Consider the following 22231-nt stretch of genomic DNA (forward strand, 5'->3'; position numbering starts at 1 on the left):
TGAAAAGAAAATCAGGGCCAACCACATCCCTAAAAAGTCGCACATGGTGTTCAAGGATCTGTTCTTAGTACTTTTGCGCAGTTACGGTACCGCTATCAAAAACATGCAGAGGTATGCGGCCGTTGATCATTATTCTGCCCCACGCGAGAACCGCCTCTGACATAAGTGTCCCTTTCTCTGGTGTTGGGGGTATGTTACCACATTCCTCATTGTCTCCAGATGATATAACATCTAGAATTGTTTGTAGGCTAAAAAGGGACTGATCATAGAACTGTACCCAATTTTGTCCAGGTCCATCACAAGCTGCACAAATTATACGTTTTCTACGTGGTCCATTAATTTTGTCGAGCAGTGTAAATATATACAACTAACAAACATAATAATTAATATATACATAATACATACAAATAATTTTTAAAAATTAATTCCCCTCAGCAGAAGAGCACATAGCATGGTTGAACAGATTCTATCAGGAAACTGCTACAGCTGTACATGACGGTACATGTCCTCCATCTTCTGAGATCTATACGCTTCGTTATCACAAAACTTGCGGATATCAATCTTCAGGGAGTTGTAAATTTGGAGGGTGTTAGCCGGCTTCTACACATGGTTAAATTCTGAAATGAGCTTCTTAGGTGAATCCACAAGTCATTGCAAAGGATACTGGACAGCCCAGGGTCCAGAAGATTGTGGAGAGTTGGGGGGTCAAGATGATCGGTGGAGCTGACAGAAGTTTTGTAGATTTCCTGCCATGAGCAACTGATTCCAAGGGGTGCAACATTTATAATGTACACAACAGGTTTGTGTACATTATAAACTTTGAGTTTATAATGTACATTATAAAGTTTATAATGTACACAAACCTGTTGTGTACATTATAAACTTTGAGTTGGGGAAAGCGATATGGTGATTGCGAAGCAACTCAAACGGGTCAGAGATTTGTAATTAGGCTAACAAGAAAAACACGTGCTGTGATTCTTCAATTGCAGGCATAAATATTTACTTACCTTTAGTTTCCTCTGGTCCATGTTAGCATTAGTAGAGGCATATGATGTAAGAAAAAAAAAACCACTCACATTTCATCCCTCCGTTCGTTCGAAATATTTGTCCAGCTAAACCTTAAATTCATTTAGGCTATCAACTTCCACAACAACAGATGGAAGTCTGTTGTACCAATCAACCACCCGCCGGCTAAAGGCAAATTTCCACACATCTATCCTACATCTGTCTTTCCTCAATTAGAATTTATGCCCTCTCAGGTGATTATTCTGAGCAAGAGGAAGAATCCTATCGGCATTGAGCTTGCTCAAACCATTCAAGGCTTTATACACCTTTATCACATCACTTCGCCGGTGCTTAGTATCCAGACACGGTAATTTGCAAAACTTAAGGCTTTCTTCATAAGAGCAACCCTTTGTTCCATTCACTAATCTTCTTGCCCTTCTCTGTACTCGTTCCAGCAGCTCTACATCCTTCTTGAAATGAGGCCTCCAGACCTGTATACAGTACTCAAGGTGTGGCCTGACCATTGCCTTATACAAGGGAATAATCACCTCCTTATCCCTGCTAGAAAAATTCCTGTATATCATTGACAAGACACCATGAGTTACTCTTGCAGCCCGTCTGCACTGCTCAGAGAACTTCATATCTGCCTGCACAATTACCCCCAGGTCCGTTTCATTCTCTACCACTGTCAGTGTAGTACCACAGAGTTGATACGTTGCTCAGGGGTTACTGTTTCCCATATGTAGTACTTTACATTTGTCAATGTTAAACTTCATTGCCACCTCTCAGCCCATCTGCAGCAGCATAGCATCAGTAGTGTGCTTAACAACCCTGCCAACCTTTTTATTGTCTACAAACTTAGACATTAAACTTGATACCATCACAATATCATTTATAAATACAGAAAACAACAATGGACCCAACACTGAACTCTGAGGAACTCCACTAATAACATTAGTCCACGATGGGCAGAGTCCATTGATTACCACTCTCTGTCTTCTCTTCCTCAACCATCCCTTTATCCATAGCAGCAATTTGCCTCCAATGCCACACTGCTCTAATTTGTGCAGCACTGCATCATAGTATCCAATCAAATTGGTCAGGCAAAACTTTCCCTAACAAAACCATGCTGTGTCCGAGCTATAACTGAAGTCTTGTCTAGATGATCCTGCAGTGCTTCTTTAACCAGTGCCTCCATTAATTTTCCTGGAACAGAAGTTAAACTCACAGGTCTATAATTACTTGTGTCAGCCTTTGATCCTCTTTTGTGAATTTGGGTAACATTTGCACCTCTCCAGTCTATGGGTACCGCCCCTGAGTCCAAAGAAGCTCTCATAATTATGGCTAGGGGTTTGCTTACTTCCTTTGCTGCCTCCATTAATACAACTGGATAGATCCCATCCACCCCAGGTGCCCTTCTTGTGTTTATCTTCAACAATTTCTCCTGCACTTTCCTCTCAGTTATTACAAAATCTAGCTCACTGCCAGAGTTTACTTCACCTCTGACATTCCACTTCCTGAATAACTCCTCATGTGTAAATGTAGATGCAAAATACTCTTTTAATTTGTTAGATACATGAGAAGGATCATCAACAGTTGAACCATCGATTTCCAGTGGACCAATCTGTTTCATCCTCTTCCTTCTAGAGTTTACATAGGTAAAGAACTCTTTTCTGTTTTTCTTTGCATCCTTTGCCAAGGATTTCTCATAAACTGCCTTTGCCTGCCTAATCTCCTTTGTGACTTGGTTACAGACCAGCTTATATCTATCATAGGCTTCCATGTCACCCATTAATTTATATGTATCCCATGCATTTTTCTTCTTTGTCACATGTCTAATTAGTTCACCTGACATCCATTTATGCCTAAACCTTGAACAATATTTCTTAGTTGGTATGAAAAGCCTAGTAGCTTCCAAGATAAGTTCTTTGAATGCTTCCCATTTTGAATTTGCTGTGGTAACATGATCAGTTGGTCTCACTGTATAGAATTTAAATACTGTCTCAGACCATCGTAGTCGCCTTTACGAAAGCAAAAACTCTTCCCTTTATCCCTGATGGTAGTTACCTCTTTGAGTAAATCACACATCAGTACACTGTGATCACTGCCATCTAGTTGTTCCTTTATCTGGAGATTCTTAATGTTCGTTTGTTATTTGGTTTTTAGGAGCATTAGCAACTAAGGCCATATTGCTCCGGGAATATGCGGTGGTCATTCATTGACCTTTCCGCATCCTCCATATTTGGTGGTGACGGGCTCGAACCCCGGTCTAATCAAAAAGCGTGTGCTATGCACTGCTGCTCCTTCCCACCTGGCTACAGAAGCACCTAGATTCTTAATGCATGAATAACCAGTGCTGAATTTGTTTTTATTGTTTGAATTTATTAATTATAAGCTGTAACAGAATTAAATACGTATAATGTAAAAAGTCCAGAAAATATGGTATAATATACAATAATTATTACTCTCTTTATTTTGCATGGATGCGTCACCTTTTGCATGGTTTTCTATGAAATTTCAGTATTCACATAATATGATACATCTTCGGAATCCATCTGTTGTATTAAGTGGGGATTACAACTACATTTAAATATTCCAGATTTTTACCAAATACTTTCCACAATACAGTGTTGACAGCTTGGAGTTCCACTTTTCTACCCAGACTTAATTTTATGTATTTTTTAAAAAATAAAAGTCACAGCAATGATGTAAAATTCATCCCACTTTATTTACACTCCAAAACTAGTTACGTTTATTTTTCATGAACAACAAGCTATTTGTAAATTCATTTTACATCTTTTACAATGCAGTTATTCCATCATTTGCTCACACACAGTGGCCACGCCTCTTAAGATTCCATTCAGGAATAAGTCTGAAAGCTCTGTTCCAGTCATTGCTTTTCTTCATTTCTAACATTACTTGAATTAAAACAGACAGTGTCAAGGACTTGGTGCCATGACCCCACCTATAAGAATATGTATTATATTAAATTTCCTTCATTATTATAAGAAATAACCTATTTATCTAATCCTAATTTTAATATTTTGAATTAACTAATCTAAAAATATATCCTTTCAATCAAAGGATTTGTACTAAAGCAAATTCCCAAACAATAGAGGAGCTTCACGACAATGCTGGACCTTTTTTTTTAATCACCAAGGGAAATATCTCACACAAGGAACTTACAGGACTGGATTTTTAAAACAAAGTCATTTGTTGTATAGTTCAGGAATTTTACAATCGTGGATTATATCCTATATGCCACAAGCTATCAGAAGTGATAAAGAAAAAATCTGGTTTTACTAGAAGTTATCATTCAACTAGAATGATTTTTAAAAAAAACTGGTGTTTAATTATAAAAAATGTAATAATGGCAGACAGTTTGGAAAAGAAAAATATCTTTAACCAATCATTTATTTAGATGAAGCATGGTTCGATCAAAATCATTTGAGAAAACATGTATGGTAGAATTTCACATTCATTGATGGCTTTAAAGTTCCCATTTAAAAGGTTTTGTCACAAATAATACAAGGTATCGTTCCACCAAAGAAAACAATCCTGACAAGTAATTCAATAAAAGCAGAAATTGTGTAGGAAAAGTAATACATATGATTCTATGTACACCATTGCTGAATTGCTCACAGTATTCTTGCAAAACAGAAAAACATACAAACTTGACAAAATTTCACACAGCCTTGTCAGAACTTCAATGTATATGCTTGATTGACAGTCCAATCTAATGAGACATATTCAGCCATAATAATTCCTTTAATATTGAAGGAAACAACAATGGTTTTCATTTTTAATTTTGCATTTGTCCTTTTTTTTAGCTTAGAGCATTGGTGTCTAACCTTTTCCCGTACAGCATTTGTATTCAAGGTTAAATTTGTTTTGCGGGCTGCACTGAGCAATTCGAGAAAAATTAGTGTTACATTTTTCATATCTTGTTACATGTAAAAGTAAGTTTCTGTTTTCATGTTACGGTTTTGTATTTTAAGGCTATATATAAAAAATGCAAATTCCTAACACTTATGTGCAACAAATCTATGTCAGGGATTTACTTTGTGGATTTTATTAAAATTACAAAAATATGATTTACTTTTGTTTTTTTTTAAAAATACTTAACTTTTGCTTTGAAATGCTCACTTTAGAAAATTTACAACCTGAAAAGGTTCACTGCTTTTCAATATTAAGGTGAATGAATAACACACAGTGGCATGACTCTCTAAAATGCTGTTTTATTTCACTTTCTGTGCGGGCAGTATAAAAATTATTCACAGGTTGGACACCACTGGTCTAGGGGATTGTTTTGTCTTCAATTGCATTGACTCTCTTTTAGTTTCTGGGTTGTACTGGAACAGCCAACTTTCATCAGAAGTAATTACAATACACAGAAATTCTGGATCTTCCAATTGTTTTATTACTTTGTGTTTTTGCAGTTTGCAAAAACACAAAGTAAAAAAAACCTGTCTCACTGCAATGTGAATTAGTCGGTTAGAATGTAACTTTGCAGACAAGTAGGTAAAGGTTGTAGATTAACTGCTGTGCCTTTGTTTAACAGATGGTTCTGGTTGTGTAGTGGCTGCAAACTGTTAAATAACAGTCTTGTTATTTAACAGCCACACTTCGTATTTCTGTTTGTTTTTAACTAAATTAACAAAAATTAGAGCAGCACTTTAAATATATTTAAAATATACAGGGCATGGGGGAAGGTTACAATCTACAGCAGTAACAAACTATTGATTTAAGAAAGACTATGCTTTCTTTCAGCAGTTGGCACAACAAATTATGTGAGTGAAATGTATATGTAGTAAAAGACAGGACAGATGCTAGTGAGTGATCTTGAAGTGCCTGTAGAATTTCTGTCGACTATAGTATTCCTCCAGTATGGTAGCCACTTTCAATTTGCATCAAGTATAAAAAGAGTAACATGTGCATTTGCTTGTATTATTTTTCCATTGTTATGAATCCCTTGTTTCAATTTTTCCTGCTTCACTACCCCAAGATTTTGCTGCAAATCCCCAAGATATGGTGTTAAAATTAAGGATAAAATTTTAAAGTACCCCATTTTAAATTATTTCTTATCTTTCAAAAGAAAACTAATTGGTAAAAAAAAAAAAAATTAATTGGTGAACAAAATACAATAAAGTGCCTGCTCTTGCATATTTTTAACATGATGCTAAAGTGCTAATGTAATATCCACATTTCAGCATGTTCCATATAAAAGATATGTTAATTTCATTAAATTCGTGACATACTTTCACTTAAAACAGCGATATTGGCCATATGGCAGTACAGTTTCGCAAAAGTTGCAAAGAGAAATTTAGAATGCTGAACTGAAAAATTAAAATTACCCAAACATATACTTTCTTAGAACATCATTCTAAAATAAATCTATATGTTTATGCTATGAGCAGTTCCATTACAGGTTCCAATTTTTTGACATGTTAAGAAATGTGTAAAGTGCCTATTCGGTTTGTCATGTCCATCTAGATATCCAAATGCAATAACTCAATTCCCAATGATTGGATTTTCATGAAATTATGCAACAGGCTCTATTAGAAAGTTTGTTCTGTCTGCCAATCCAAATTTCATTAAAATTGGACAAATAGACATCCAACAATCAGATTTTTTTTTTTTCTTTTTCTAACAGATATGCAGTAAAGTCTTGGATTCAAGTGGATGTGTTTTGAACAGTTTGTTTTTGTTATTAATCTGTTCAGGAGTATGTGTGTAAATTTATATTTTGCATGTGTGGTACTGGGGATACATACATAAATTTACATTTTCCAAGTTTTTAGCATTAGCATTAGCATTAGTAGAGGCATTTGATGCAAGAAAGCAAGCTTATGCAGCATCAGCCAAAAAAAAAAAAAAAAAAAAAAGTAACATAAATAAATAAAAATAACCACTTCCACTTCACCCCTCTGTTCGTTCGAAATACCTGTCCAGCTGAGCCTTAAACTTATTTAGACTATCAACTTCCACGACAAGGGATGGAAGTCTGTTCCACCCACCAACCACCCGCTGGCTAAAGGCAAATTTCCGCACATCTATCCTACATCTGTCTTTCCTCAATTTGAATTTATGCCCTCTCAGGTGATTTTTCTGAGCTAGAGGAAGAATCCCATCAGCATTGAGCATGCTCAAACCATTCAAGGCTTTGTACACCTCTATCAGATCACCCCGCTGGTGCCTAGTTTCCAGACACTGTAATTTGCAAAACTTAAGCCTTTCTTCGTAAGAGAACCCCTTTGTCCCATTCACCAATCTAGTTGCCCTTCTCTGTACTCGTTCCAGCAGCTCTACATCCTTCCTGAAATGAGGCCTCCAGGCCTGTATACAGTACTCTAGGTGTGGCCTGACCATTGCCTTATACAAGGGAATAATCACCTCCTTATCCCTGCTAGAAGTTTATTTCATATGACTCAAATAAAATGTCCATTAAACATAAACTGTTTTGAAATCATCCAATGCATGTTGCTATCTCTTCTTTTAAAACTAACATAAATATTTAATTGAAGGCAACATGAAAATAGCACTCAAAATCAAAGGGATAGGGATATGCCTGTCATGGTTGTTGCTTGATTTGGGTTTATATCTACCACAGGCTTCAATGTGGCCTGATAATTTATATTCATCCCAAGCATTTTTCTTTTCTTTACCATTTGTTCATTTCACTTTCATTTAGGAATACACCTTGAACAGTATTTCATAGTAGGTATGAAAAACCTAGTAGCCTCTATGATTAATTTCTTGAATGCTTCCCATTTAGAATCTGTTGATGGTAACTTCATCAGTTGACCCCATTATAGAATTTAAAAACTGAGACCACTGTAGTCACCTTTATGAAAGAAAAACCTTTCTCTTTACCCTTGATGGTAGTTATATCATTAAGTAAATCCCTAATCAATATACATGTACTGTGATCACTGCCACCTAGTGGTTCTTTTATCTGCAGATTCTTATTGCATGAATAATCACTGCTGATAATCAGATCGAGTATTACTCCCTCTTGTTCTCTCTCTGACATGCTGCCATAGAAAGGAGTCCTCCCATAAAATACAAACATTCTTACTAGAACGTGTGTGTGACCATCCCACGAGTTCCAATCAATATCTGGAAAGTTAAAATCCCTAATTATAAAACATTCCAATTTACTGGCCCACTTATTTCTCTGTACAGTTGTTCATTGTACTTATCAGTCATTGGACCTATAACACACTCCTACTCTCAATTTTGCTTTCCCAATGCTTATGTCACACCAAACTGAATCAATTCTGTTGGGTGGCCATCCATGTCAACTGGATGCACTGGCTTAGATTTTATGTGCTTCTTAACTATGAGCATAAATCCCCCCCCCATTCCTATCTGTTCTTTCTGTAAACATTGTACTTCCCATATTCAAATTCTGCATCCCTTATATCTGAGTGACACCACATCTCTGAAATCCCTACAATGTCCAATGTCTGCATTTGATGTCTTGACTAGTATTTCAAATTCATCAAATTTATTTACTATACTCCTAGCATTGGTGTACGTTCAAGTATACGTGCACCTGTTCTTACTCCTAGTTACCCTAACACAGCTAATGGATTTGTTTCATGATGACTGACTTGTTTCATGACTTACTTGTTTCATGATGACTGCCAGCAGTTCTTGAAATCCACAGCACCTTGCTTTCCAGGCTGCTGCTCATTCCATAGAAGCAGTGCAAGAATCACTTTCACCTCTACCTGTGGCTATTATTAATCTACTTATAAGTGCATCTCCGCCAAGCTAGCAGTTTTCCAGCCCACCAAACACTGCCTCAATGGCATCTGTAAATATTCTGCGCCCTTTCTATGTAAGTATATCCTATCCCTGTAGAAACAGTATCTTGTTAACAAGTGCAGACCATGCTAAGAAAAATTCTATCCCATGAGCCTTGCACAACCTCTTCAGGGTCAAATTGATTGAAAGGCTCTCATCATATACTCCTCTCCTATTGTGGCTCGGCAAAACTGTAGACATTTTCCAATTTAATCCTAACACACAACTTTTTTTCAACATTGCTCTGTACTTCTTAAGTAAGTCTGCAGAACTCCTACTCTTAATGTCATTAGTGCCAATTTATATAAAAGTATCACCTTTTGTGCCCTTAAAAGATGATATCTGTTCTGCAACATCATCAACTTTTGCCCTTAGTAGATATATCCCGGCTCTATTCCACCTATCCATTTTGCACATTATATTTCCAGTTTCTCTGACAACAGAGCCACCAACAACAACTAACTCGTGGGACCAGCACATTCTACCTTGGGGATAGCCACTGTGTTGCCTGATATCAAGTGCAAGCTCTGGCACAAATGTGGGGCTCCCAATTTAAATCCTTTAAGGGCACCATCATGTTCTTCATGCTCTCATAAATGCCCATAACAATGCTAACTCAACATTGTTATGGTTAACCATTAACTTTTTAATAAATTAATCTTTGGTCATTGAGGTTGTCACAGACATTCTCTCAGATATGCCAGACAAGCTGTACTTGTTGCCTCAGAGTCTAAAATGCTGATGGAACTGATATTCAGGTGACACTCAAGTCAAGTGGACCCAATTTCAGCGACGTCTGGATGGTCTGTGACAGCCAAATCCTCTGCTTGCACCTTCACGATAGTGGGCCTGTTAGTAAACCTGAGTATAACCTCCATGCACAAGCACACAATGGGTGACCACCCAGGTGTGAACCAATGTAAGCAGGGGTCGAGGTGTGCCCCCACACCACATGGAGGAATGCCGCCCCCCTCTGTGTTACCAGGCAGTACTAGGTGGTAGATGACTCTCCTCAACCGATGCAATACCACCACTTTGCTTATTGGAGCCTTGAAATGGTGGAAACCATGTTTAGTCTCCAGAGCTAAGTTCCGGTCAACCCTTCCCAATCTCTTCCATCATGCAGTATGATTGATGACTTTTGAGGTTACGATGAACATCGTGGCGAGATCCAATCTTCCTTACATTTTGAGGGTACAGTTCTAAAAGGGTGTTCGCAGGCCAGATGCTAGTTAGTACACCGGACCGAACCTAATGGTAACTCTCTAGGATGCTTCCGGATCAGCTAGTGTATAATCTTACTACCTCTACTCTGCCAGATAGTGACTGGAGGGAGTCCAAGTAGTGTGTATGGGGGGGGCATTGTCGAGGCCATGTTATGTCAAGGATCTGAGTATATTCTTACCATGTGTACATCATATCCAAAAATTTCATTACTTCATACTATTGAATACACCATGAATTGTCAAACTAATAGAGTAAGCTTATCTGCGAAAAGACCTAAACCTCACAAACACTTCCTAGTTCATATCACAAATATATGTTGTCTCAATTCTAATCTCAACGATGTCCATTTCCATTTGCAGTCTGCCAAACCCCATGTACTTTTTCTGACAGAATCTCAGTTATCGGTTGATTCAACTACTGCTCATCTCAGTTGCCCAAATTATTCACCTTTCGCCTCAAAGGTGGTACCCTTGCATATGTCCGTTCTGATATTCCCTGTCAGAGACTTGGTAATTTGGAATCTCCTCTTTTTGATCTTCTCTGGCTTAAAATCTCTCTACCTTATTGTGTCAAATTCATCTGTTGTCTCTACCGTTCTACCAACTCGACTAATCACTTGGAGCTCTTCGACTTCCTCTCTTTGCAACTTGACTTTCTCCAGTCCAACTTTCCTAACAATGAGGTAATTTTCCTTGGTGATTTTAATGTTCACAACTCCAGCTGACTTCCGTTTTCTACTCACACCGACCCAGCTGGTCAAGATGCTGAGACTTTTGCAATTACTAATGACCCTGCACAGATTATTCGTTTACCTACAAGAATACAGGACAATCCTAACCATACAGCCAACATGCTTGATCTTTTTCTCGCAAACAACCCTTCTAAGTACACGGTCGAAGTTAGTGGTCCTTCAGGCACCTCAGATCACAACTCGGTGATTGTCTCTTCTCCAATGGAGCCTTTATCTCATGGCTATTCCCAACCTCGTATTATTTGGCGTTACAGGAATGCAAAATGGAATGACCTGCGAGATTTCCTTTCTTCTTTTCCTTGTTCAGATTACTGTTTCAAAACTACTGATGTCAATGTTTGCTCAGATCATTTCAGTGAAATTATTCTTGCAGGAATGGAATCCTTTATCCCACACTCCACTTTAAAATCTCATCCTTTATCTAAACCTTGGTTTTCCAATAAATGTGCTAAGGCTGTTCAAGAAAAGAACGTTGCCTATCATAATAGGCTTGTTTCTGATTCTTCAGTTTCATTTTCTGCCTACACTGAAGCTCGCAACAATTGTAAAGCAGTTATTAATCAGTCCAAACTAGAGTTTGAACAGGCTAAGAGTAGAAAACTTGCTTCCTGCCCTAATGGTAGCCGAGCATTCTGGTCTCTTGCCAAAGCTATTGGCCACAATTTTTGCCCATCTCTTCTCCCACCTCTGTCCAAACCAGATGGTTCTGTTGTCACTTCAGCCAAGGTTAAAGCTGACCTGCTAGCATCCCATTTTTCTTCCAACTCATGTATTAATGATCTTGGTAAAACACCTCCCACCATGCTCCATTCAGTGCCTCCTGTTGTCTTCCGTCAAAAGGATTTTGATGAATCTTGATGCTAAGAAAGCTCCAGGTCCCGATGGTATTTCTCCACTAGTTCTTAAAACCTGTGCTCCTGAACTTACTCCTGTTCTTTGCCGCTGTTTTTCACTTTCTTATTCCAAAGGTGTTTTTCCTTCTGCTCGGAAATTTGCTCATATCCAGCCAGTTCCTAAAAAGGGTGACAAATCCCTCCCATCCAATTATCATCCCATTGCAATTACTTCTACTCTTTCTAAAGCATTGGAGAAATCAATTAACTGCCAACTCTTAAAATATCTAGAAACCTTCCGTCTGATCAACAATCGGCAATATGGATTCTGTCAGTGTCGATTCACTGGTGATATTCAGGCTTATGTTACCCATTTATGGACTAATTCAATAGAAAAGTTCAGTGAAACACAAGTAGTTGCTCTTGACATCTCAAAGGCTTTCGATCGTGTTTGGCATAAAGATCTTCTAAACAAGCTTCCATCTTATGGTTTGCCAACTGTTTTTTTGTAATTGGTTATCCAGTTTTCATTCTGATCACTCACTGAGGGTGATGGTAGATGGCTCTCTGTCTTCTAACTTCTCTACTAATGCCAGTGTCCCCCAAGGTTCAGTTCTTTCCCCCACTCTTTTCCTTCTTATATATTAGTGACCTTCTTGCATTGACTGGAAATCCTATCCATAGTTTTGCCGATGATAGCACATTACATTTCACTTTCCATTTTTGAGAAACCTCAATCAGCTTCAACTTCTTGAAAATCTGTTACCAATTCCTTAAATGCCAATCTCCAGGTAATTCTCCAGTGGGGCAAAGACAACCTAGTTGATTTCAATCCTTCTAAAACTCAGTTTTGTCTTATATCTCGCAAAAAGGATTCTTCTGCTCCTATGCTTACCTTTGGTGACACTCCGATTTCTAGGCAAAATGATATATCTCTTTTGGTTGTTGTTGTTGTTATTTGGTTTTTAGGAGCATTAGCAACTAAGGCCATATTGCTCCGGGTATATGCGGTGGTCATTCCCTGACCTTTCTGCATCCTCCGTATTTGGTAGCCATGGGCTCGAACCCCGGGTCTAATCAAGAAGTGTGTGCTATGCACTGCAGCTCTTGCCCACCTGGCTACGGAGGCGCCATCTCTTTTGGGGATCACCCTGACTTCTAATCTCTCTTGGCACAAGCACATTACAAATATTGGTTCCTCTGCATCTAAAAAACTTGGTTTTCTCTTTCGTTCTCGCCTTTACTTTTCTTCCAAACAGCTGTTCACTCTGTACAAATTGCAAATCCGCCCTACCATGGAATATTGTTCCCACATCTGGGGTGGTGCCCCCAAAACCTCTCTCAGGCTTCTTGATTCTGTTCAGAAGAAGGCAGTTAGGTTAACTAATGATTCATCTCTAACAGAGTCTCTCCACTCGCTGTCTCATAGAAATTCTGTTTGTGCTGTATGCCTCTTCTACAGATATTTCCAAGGGCACTGTTCTTCTGAATTGGCTTCTATAATTCCCACTCTGTCTTTCAAAACAGTCCGAACATGTGCCGCCACCAGCCAACATCCATTTACTGTCCAACTTCAAACTCACAGAACCAACTTTTCATCTTCCTCATTTATCCACTCAACTGCTGTTTTCTGGAACAACCTACCTTCATAAGTATTTCCTGAAAATTACAGCCTACAGAAGTTCAAGTCCAATGTCAACAAATATCTTCTTTCGTCTTCTCAACCTCTAACCCAAGCACGGTACTAAGTACCATAGGTTCTAATACCTCTCATGTTTGGGATTTACATAAAAAAAAAAAATCTAATTTTAAAAAAAAATCCAATGTTGTTTGCACAATTTTTGTCCTATATGCATTTTTAACTACAGCACAGACATTATCAAATGCAATAGTTGTTTTTTTATCAATGTTACTGCAGGCCAACATATTCTCTATTATGTTCAATGCATTTTGGGCATATTTTTCAGATGGCTATGTGTGTGCTTCTTCACTGTTGCTGGTAACAAAAACATCATTTTGTTTGGTGCTCAGCAGCTCTTCTGGTGTTGGCATTGCAATGGTACCAACTTCATCATCCACCTTCACAAACTCTTCAAATTCGCCAACAAAATCCACCTCAAATTCTCCTTCAAATTCCTCCATCCCTCAATATTGCTATCGCATTCATCAGCTGGACCATGTTTTTCGATGATATTCTCTCCAAACAAACACTCTTTCTGAAGGAGCTGATTATTACACTTGATGCAATACTCTCCCAAGCAATAACAAGATTAAGGATAGCATCCAAGACATTCCAATTTGGCAAATTTTTTCCTCCTTCTATATTGCAGATTAAGTACCTTATCAGGAGGGCTCTGTATGCTCTCTTGAGGTTATAAATAATGCCTTGATCCAGTGGTTGCATTAAACGGGTGGTATTGGGGGATAAAAACAACAGTCGTATATTTGTCAACTTAAGTCTCGGCAGAATGTGCTCTACAACAATCTAGAATCATCAAAATGTTCCTTTTTTTCTGAAGACATTCTTCTGTCCACTTTTGATAACCAAGACTGAAAAATTTTGACCATAAGCCAAGGACTTCTATTGGCCTCATAATCACAGGAAAGTTGGTTAACTGCTTTAAAACATCTTGGCTTGGAAAACTTACCAATCACAAGTGAGCGTAGTTTTGTACTGCCATCTCAATTGCAGCATAACAGAATAGAGAGTCTTTGTTTACTAAATTTTCCACCATGATAAAACGCTCCTCAAACAGCAAATGTTTTGTTTGGCAGCAAATTATAAAATAAACCTGTCTCGTTCAGATTAAAAATATCCTTTGCCTCATATTTTTCAAGAAATGGACTGTACAGAACACAACCAGCCTGTAGCCTTTTCTTTGTCAACTAATCCAGACTCACCCAAATATTTTGCGAAACCAAGTTATTCCTGCTTTTAAATCTTTGGAGCCAGCCACTGATGCATTTGAAGTCACTAATTCCATGTTGCTGAGCTAGATAATTTGCCTTTTATTGCAAAACAGACCTGATATTGGCAAATTAGATGCATGCATTTGTTGGTACGAATCAAAAAGTTTTGTACCACAAATTCGTTTCCTGTTTTTCATCGCTGCTCCAGTGTTATGCACTTCTTCAAGTCTTTTCGGTTTTTCAGTATTGTAGATAAAGTAGGTAAAGGGATGTTATATTCCTTTGCAATGTCCATTTTGCTTTTTTCCATCCTATCAGCCTCTTGTACAATTTTTAGTTTAATTTCCAGGCTTAATTCCGTCTGTTTAACTTTTGTCGCCATGACACTGCTAGATAAGATTTAATATAAACAAATTTTAAATTAATTTAAGACAAGTTCCAAAAAAGACATCAGCTCAGATAAAATGGAACAGAAAAAAAGATTTCTGTATATGGTAGCAAAAGACTGAACTGGGGTAACAATTTCAACTGACCCATGGAGAACAAGGGAGTGCATGTAAATAACTTAGAAAAACTTTTTATTCTTTTGTTAATTTAACAACTCATCCTTCAGAAAGATGTTTTTCAGAGTGCACTTGACATTGTAGCTACCATAAACTGCTTTTGTTTACACAAAACTAATTTCTAACAAGTCAGTGCCATCCTTCGGGATGTAGGAGCCAGGTGGCCAGAAGCAATAACAGGGGCAAAACAATGGCAGCAAAAGTTGAATGTGGTTCATTAAGCAATTATAAACGATGAGTTACAACAATTCCCCATTGTAATGAGAGAATCACTACTACGATTCTAATTCTAAATCAAAAGTTAAATGCAATAATAATCCTACTCCAATTCTCCAGTTACGCAGCAATAATATTACCACGCTACCAAGTTTGCATTATATGCATTAGGCTATACTGTTACGCTTGAAAGCTATAAGTTAATTACAATACATAATAAAATTATCCAACCAACACCAACCTGTGATTCGAACTTTACAGTTACCTATTTACCAGACTTAAAACACTAGAATTCCCCTACCACTCACGACATATTACAAAAATGGTCTCAAAATTCAAATGATACAAAGGTTCTATGTATATTACAGTAATCTACAAAATCTCTGGCTAAATTAAAAAATAAACTAATGAGCATGACTAGGATTATAAAGCTACTTACTGAATACGACTTAATATGACAATTAGCATTAGAATTAGCAGAAGCATATAATGCTTTCAAAGCTTATACAGCATGAGACTAAAAAAATAAATAAACCTTCTCATTTCGCCCATCTATTCATTCCAAATGTTAGTCTAGTTCTGCCTTGAATTTATTTAAGCTGTGACCTTCTACAATGACAGATGGAAGTTTGTTCATCAATCAACCACTGGCTGGCTAAAGGCAAATTTCTGCAGATCTATTCTACAACTGTCTTTCCTCAATTTGAATTTAAGTCCCCCTCGGGCAATTAATCTTGGCAAGAGGAAGAATCCCATCGGCATTGAGCTTGCTCAAACAATTCAAGGCCTTATCAGATACACCTCAATCAGATCTCCTCGCAGGTGCCTAGTCTCCAGACACTGCAATTTCTAGAACTTAAGTCTTTCTTCGTAAGAGCAACCCTTTGTTCCATTCACTAATCTTGTTGCACTTCTCTGTACTTGTTCAGGGAGCTCTACATCCTTCCTAAAATGAGGCCTCCAGACGTGTATGCAGTACTCAAGGTGTGGTCTGACCATTGCCTTATACAAGGAGATAATCACCTCCTTATCCCTGCTAGCAAAATTCCTGTTTATCATTGACAAGCCCCTATGAGCTTCTCTGGCAGCTTGTGTGCACTCGTCAGAAAATTTCATATCTGACTGTACAATTACCCCCAGGTCTTTTTCATTCTACACTTCCCTAAGTGTAGTATCACAGAGTTGCTACGTTTTTCTTGGGTTACTGCTTTCCACATGCAGTACTTTACATTTGTCAATGTTAAAATTCAGTTGTCACGTCTGAGTCCATCTGCTCAATTTTTCTAGATCCTGTTGCAGTAGTGTACTGTCATTAACAACCCTGCCAATCTTCGTATCGTCTGAAACATGGACATTAAACCTAATATATCTTCATCAATTTCATTAATAATTAGAGATAACAACAATGGGTTCAACACCGAACTCTGGGGGATTCCACTAATAACATTAGTCCATGAAGAGCAATGGCCATTGATTACCACTGTCTTCTCCTAGTCAATTATCTCTTTATCCATAGCAGCAAATTGCCCTTAATGCCATACTGCTCCAATTTGTACAGTAATCTTCCATGTGCAACAGTATCAAAAGCTTTCTTAAAATCCAAGTATATAATATCAAAATTATTTTTTGCATCCACTTCCTTTGTGACTGCATAATAGTATCCAATCAAACTGGTCACACAAGGCTTCCCCTTAACAAATCCCTGCTATGTGCGAAATATAGCTGAAGTCTTGTCTAGATGACCTTGCAGTGCTTCTTTAACCAATGCCTCCATTAATGTCCCCTGAACAGAAGTTGAACTAACAGGTCTGTAAATACTTGTGTCTCCCTTTGTGAATTGGGGACACATTTGCACATTTCCAATCCATGTGGATCTCCTCTGAGTCCAAAGCAGCTCTCATAATTATGGCTTAGGGTTTGCTTACTTCCTTTGCCACCTCCTTTAATATAACTGGATAGATCCCATCCACCCCAGGTGCTTTTCTTATGTTTAACTTCCAACAATTTTTCCTCCACTTTACTCTCAGTTATTACAAAATCATTTAGCTCCCTGCCAGAGGTTAAAAAAACCTCCGGCATTCCCCTCCCAGAATATCTCCTCATGTGTGATTGTAGATTTGAAATACTCATTCAGTTTGTCAGCTACCTGAGCAGGATCATCAACAGTTGAACCAGCGATATCAAATGGACCAATCTGACTCTTGCCCTTCCTTCTAGAGTTTACATAAGTAAAGAAGTCTTTGTTGTTTTTCTTTGCATCCTTTGCCAAGGATTTCTTGTAATCAGCCTTTGCTTGCCTAACCTCCATTCTTACTTGATTACAGACTAACTTAGGTAATCTAAAATAGGCCTGTGTCGCCTGATAATTTATATGTATCCCATGCATTTTTTCTTCTCTGTCACAAGCTTCAATAGTTCATCTGACATCCATTTAGATCTAAATCTTGAACAGTATTTATTAGTTGGTGATAAAAGCCTAGTAGCTTCTAAGAGTAATTTCTTGAAGGCCTCCCATTTAGAATTCAGTGTTTTTAACATTATCAGTCAACCCTACTGTACAGAATTTAAAAACTGTCTGAGACCACTGTAGTCACCATTAAAAAAAGTAAAAACCTTTCCTTTTACCTTTGTTGGTAGCTACATCTTTGAGTAAATCCCACATCAGCACACTGTGATCACTGCCACCTAGTGGTTCCTTTATCTGCAGATTCTTAACGCAGGAAGAATCACTGCTAATAACCAATTCAAGAGTATTACTCCCTCTGGCTGCCTCTCAAACATGCTACTGTAGAAAATAGTCATCCAATAAATCCACAAAAGCCTTGCTAGTGTGCGAGTGACCAACTCACAAGTTCCAGTCAATATCTGGGAAGAAATCCCCCATTATACGAAACTCTGATGTAATCACAGTGTCTTATAATGGGGGATTTTGCTGGTTACTCGCCTCACTCTTTGATCCCCCTTTATGAATTATGGATATATTTGCACATCTCCAGTCCGTGTAGATCTCCCCTGAGTCTAAGGGAGGTTTCATAATTATGGCTAAGGGTTTGCTTACTTCTTTTGCTGCCTCTAATATAACTGGATAGATTCCATCCACCCCTGGTGCCTTTCTTATGTTTAACTTCAACAATTTCTTCCCCACTTTATTCTGTTATTACAAAATCATTTAGCTCGCTGCTAGAATTTAATAAGCTTCTATCTTCCAGTTCCCTACAGAATTCTTCATGTGTGAATGTAGATGCAAAATCTACATTCACATAAAGAAGTAAAGTCTTTGCCGTTTTTCTTTGCACCTTTGCCAAAGATTTCTCATAATCATATAAGCTAATCTGTAATCATTTCTCATGATTACAAACTAGCTTATATGTACCATAGGCTTCTGTGTCACCTGATAATTTATATGCATGCCATGCATTTTTCTTTTCTGCCACAAGTCTCATTAGTTCTTCTGACATCCAATTGGGCCTAAACCTTAAACAATATTTCTTAGTTGGCATGAAATGCCTAGTAGCTTCCAAGATTAATTCCATGAATGCTTCCCATTTAGAATTTGCAGTTGGTAACATCAGTTGTTCCCACTGTATAGAATTTAAAAACTGTCTGAAGCCACTGTAGTCACCTTTATGATAGCAAAAATCCTTCCCTTTACCCCTGATGGTAGTTACATCTTTAAGTAAATCCCTCATCAGTACACTGTGATCACTGTTGATAATCAGATCTAGAGTATTACACCCTCTGGCTGCCTCTCGAGCATGCTTCTGTAGAAAACAATCTCCCAATAAATCCAGAAAAGTGTTGCTATTGTGCATGTAACCAACCAACAAGTTCCAGTCAATATCTGGGTAGTTAAAATCCCCCATTATAAGACATTCTGTTTTATTAGCACACTATTTCTCTGTACAGTTGTTCATCAGAGTCATTAGGCCTATATCATTTAAAAGCCCTCATTTAAAAAATGTTGCATCACCAACGCTCTCAACGGCTCAGAAGATCATATATTATGGGATAATGAAGATAACGATGTCTCAGAAGAATCTGACCCTGAATGTGAAGTAGACTCTGATATTGATTCAGATGCAGATATCAACGATTCAGAAGGAAGTGATGAATAACACTTCCTTCTGATAAATTGTTGTTAGTAAATTGAATTCATTTTATAATAAAAATATTTGTTAGATTTATTTTAGTGTTTTATTTTATTTATTTATTTTTCTTAGAATCAAAGCTTTCTTTCTGAAATTAAGGTGCGTCTTACAATCGAAGAAATATGGTAATATAATTTAAAATACTTATTATGTGTTGTAGGTATTACCTGTGTTAAAGGTCTGTAAAGTTTTCATTAAAATTTGATCGTCCTAATTTAGGACTTACTTCTTGATATAAATGCAAAATTTCATACTTACAAGAGATATTCATCCAAAGGAAGTTTTACAGCTGTAATATTTTCTTTCTTGCTTTTGGCTAAGCACAGTGGCCTACCATGTGATCTATCAATATATCCACCTAAGGTAATAATATAAAATAAGATAATATCAAAATCTGATTATCTCAAATTTGTAACTGATGAGAACAGGAACGGCAATAATAACTTTATAAGGTAATAATTATATCTGACAAGTGAAATTTTTTCATATAATTTCAAAAATTTTTAAGGCAAAATTTAATGAATTAGATAGCATCAACATACTTCAATTTACCAATCTGATAAAAATATTATCTTAACTATTATCACCATAATAGCATAATTAACATGAATTTTCGCAGTGAATTTCACAGCTCTGTCCGAGTAGAAACAATAACTTTCCTGTAATGCTTCTTTTAATTTGCACTTCGTAGAAATAGCAGGCGATTCTTCTAAAAACTGCATTGCACTGACACAGCAAGAGTAAATCTGAAGTGAATCTGAAGAAAGTTGTTCTATTAGCATTTCAGTATTACTTTCATGTAAGATGTGATGGGAAATGGTTTGGTGTTTTGTTATGGATTTTATGTTATGAAGCTAAGATTTTAATCTATGCCAGCGGTTCCCAAACTGTGCACTGCAGTGCCACAGTAAACTCACAGGATATTTTAATTTAATTTAAAATTTTTGCCGTGGGATATTTTAAATTTTTGAGGGGAAACAGCGACACTCAACATCTGTCAGACACCATGCAAACTACTAGCTTGAGGTAGTCCACAGTTTCAACATAACTTATTAAGTTGTTTGGACCTAACTACTTAATAAACAGAACTGTTAGGTGTTTCTTTTGGCCAAGGGGCAAGAAAAAATTACTGAACACTAAGGGCGCTGTGAAATGAGAAAGTTTGGGAACCTCTGATCTATGCAATTAAATTTGTTTTGATAAAAACATTAGTTCTTGTCTAAATATTAATTTTTAATCATCTTATCTGAAAATCAAACAGAGTAAAATTCAGCTTAGGCTCAATGGAACAAAGTGCCATCTTGTAGAACTATCTTCACATGAGATTGGTCAATAGACAGCATGGTTTAGCACCTTGTAACTTATGGTTTGTATTAGTCAAAACTGATAGCTTAAAATTTGTAAAAACTTCTAAAAAATTGTATTGGCATTGAAATCACGTTTTAAAAAAAGTTAAATTTGAAGTTTTCTTGTAATACCTACCTATAATGTACACAGCATTATGGTCATAATGATGCAGTATCTCTTCTGCATGAGGTGATAAATATACAATATCTTGCTTAGGAAACAAGTTCAGGTAGCTCTGTTCACTCACATTTGCAAACCTTAAAGTGTTCCCTGTTTGAGCTCTACTAATAATGAAACTATCTGGTTTTACATTACAAATATGCATATTAAAGGGAATTTGATTTCTCCTATTAATAACATACATTTTCAGGATCTCGGAAGCACAGTCCTTGCATTCTTTTCTTGGCATACACTGTTCATAATCCAAATCAACTACAATTTTCTGTCCAAACAATAGAGCATTTACTAATCTGTAATTATAGAAACGAATAATTGACTGTGGTCGTATCCTCATAAACAAAGAGTTTTTCCCCAACCCATAACTAAAAAGATCGCGCGACGCTGGTTCATCACATGTTTTTTGAGTCTTTTCAAGTAATCGCTCTTTTTTAATTTCTTTTTCCTTCAGTTTGCATCGTTCTATCCGATACAAATATGTAAAATATCTTTGCCTACCGGAATAAGAGTCGATCATTATTAATTCTGCCATGTCCCTTACAGTTAATTCTGATGGCACTGACAAGCCTGCAATTTTTTCTGCTTCGTACTCCATACATATCAATTTTAACTTGCGTTCGCTATTGACATCGTCAATTAGGTGTTTAAACTTTGAAATATCGGCATTAAATCTAACAGAGCAAAAACATTTTACACTTATTTTAGCAAAAATATAATCTTTATGCCATAATTGGAGAAATCTGTAGCCATTATGATTCATAAATGAGTTTCTTTTCATACTTGTAGACATCAATTTTCCAGAACATGAAGAGCATATTTTAAATGTGTTTGAACAAAATGTGGAACAAAAGTTTGAACACATTTTGTTCAAACAGGCAAACAAATAACACATGCAATACTTCTGAAAACAGCGAAGTGAACATAAAATATCATGCTTTTGAATCTACCTCGAAAGTAGATAGAAGAAATCTAATAAATTACAAAAACTTTAACATCTGTATTACAGATAAACTAGCAGAATAGTCTTAAACCGTGCTATAACCACCAGAGGGAGTATGAATCGCCAAAACAACTGTCACAAATGTGATCGTATTTAGTTTCTTTATGCCACACAGAAGAAGAATTTTTACAAGAAAATAGGGAATGTTATAAACCGCACTCATAATGATTTATTTTTGCTTATTTTGCGATTTAAGTTTATCTGTACAGATGTTAGAATTCAATTTGCCGAGAATGGTGTTA

General features: G+C 36.9%; 1 protein-coding gene across 1 annotated transcript; it reads right to left on the reverse strand.

Moving 5' to 3' along the window:
- Positions 1–3771: 3771 nt before the first annotated feature.
- On the reverse strand, positions 3772–21700 carry LOC150075789 (mitochondrial ribonuclease P protein 1 homolog). The gene is made up of 3 exons (XM_090387728.1): positions 20948–21700; positions 19724–19823; positions 3772–3970 (listed from the first exon to the last, which is right to left on the reverse strand). The coding sequence occupies exons 1-3, from the start codon at positions 21582–21584 to the stop codon at positions 3832–3834; spliced, it is 876 nt and encodes a 291-aa protein (XP_090243854.1). The 5' UTR covers positions 21585–21700; the 3' UTR covers positions 3772–3831.
- Between the last annotated feature and the right edge of the window lie 531 nt (positions 21701–22231).

This window comes from Mastigoproctus giganteus, chromosome 13 (genome assembly GCF_048544385.1).
Source record: "Mastigoproctus giganteus isolate SK-2022 chromosome 13, ASM4854438v1, whole genome shotgun sequence".
Lineage (NCBI taxonomy): Eukaryota > Metazoa > Arthropoda > Arachnida > Uropygi > Thelyphonidae > Mastigoproctus > Mastigoproctus giganteus.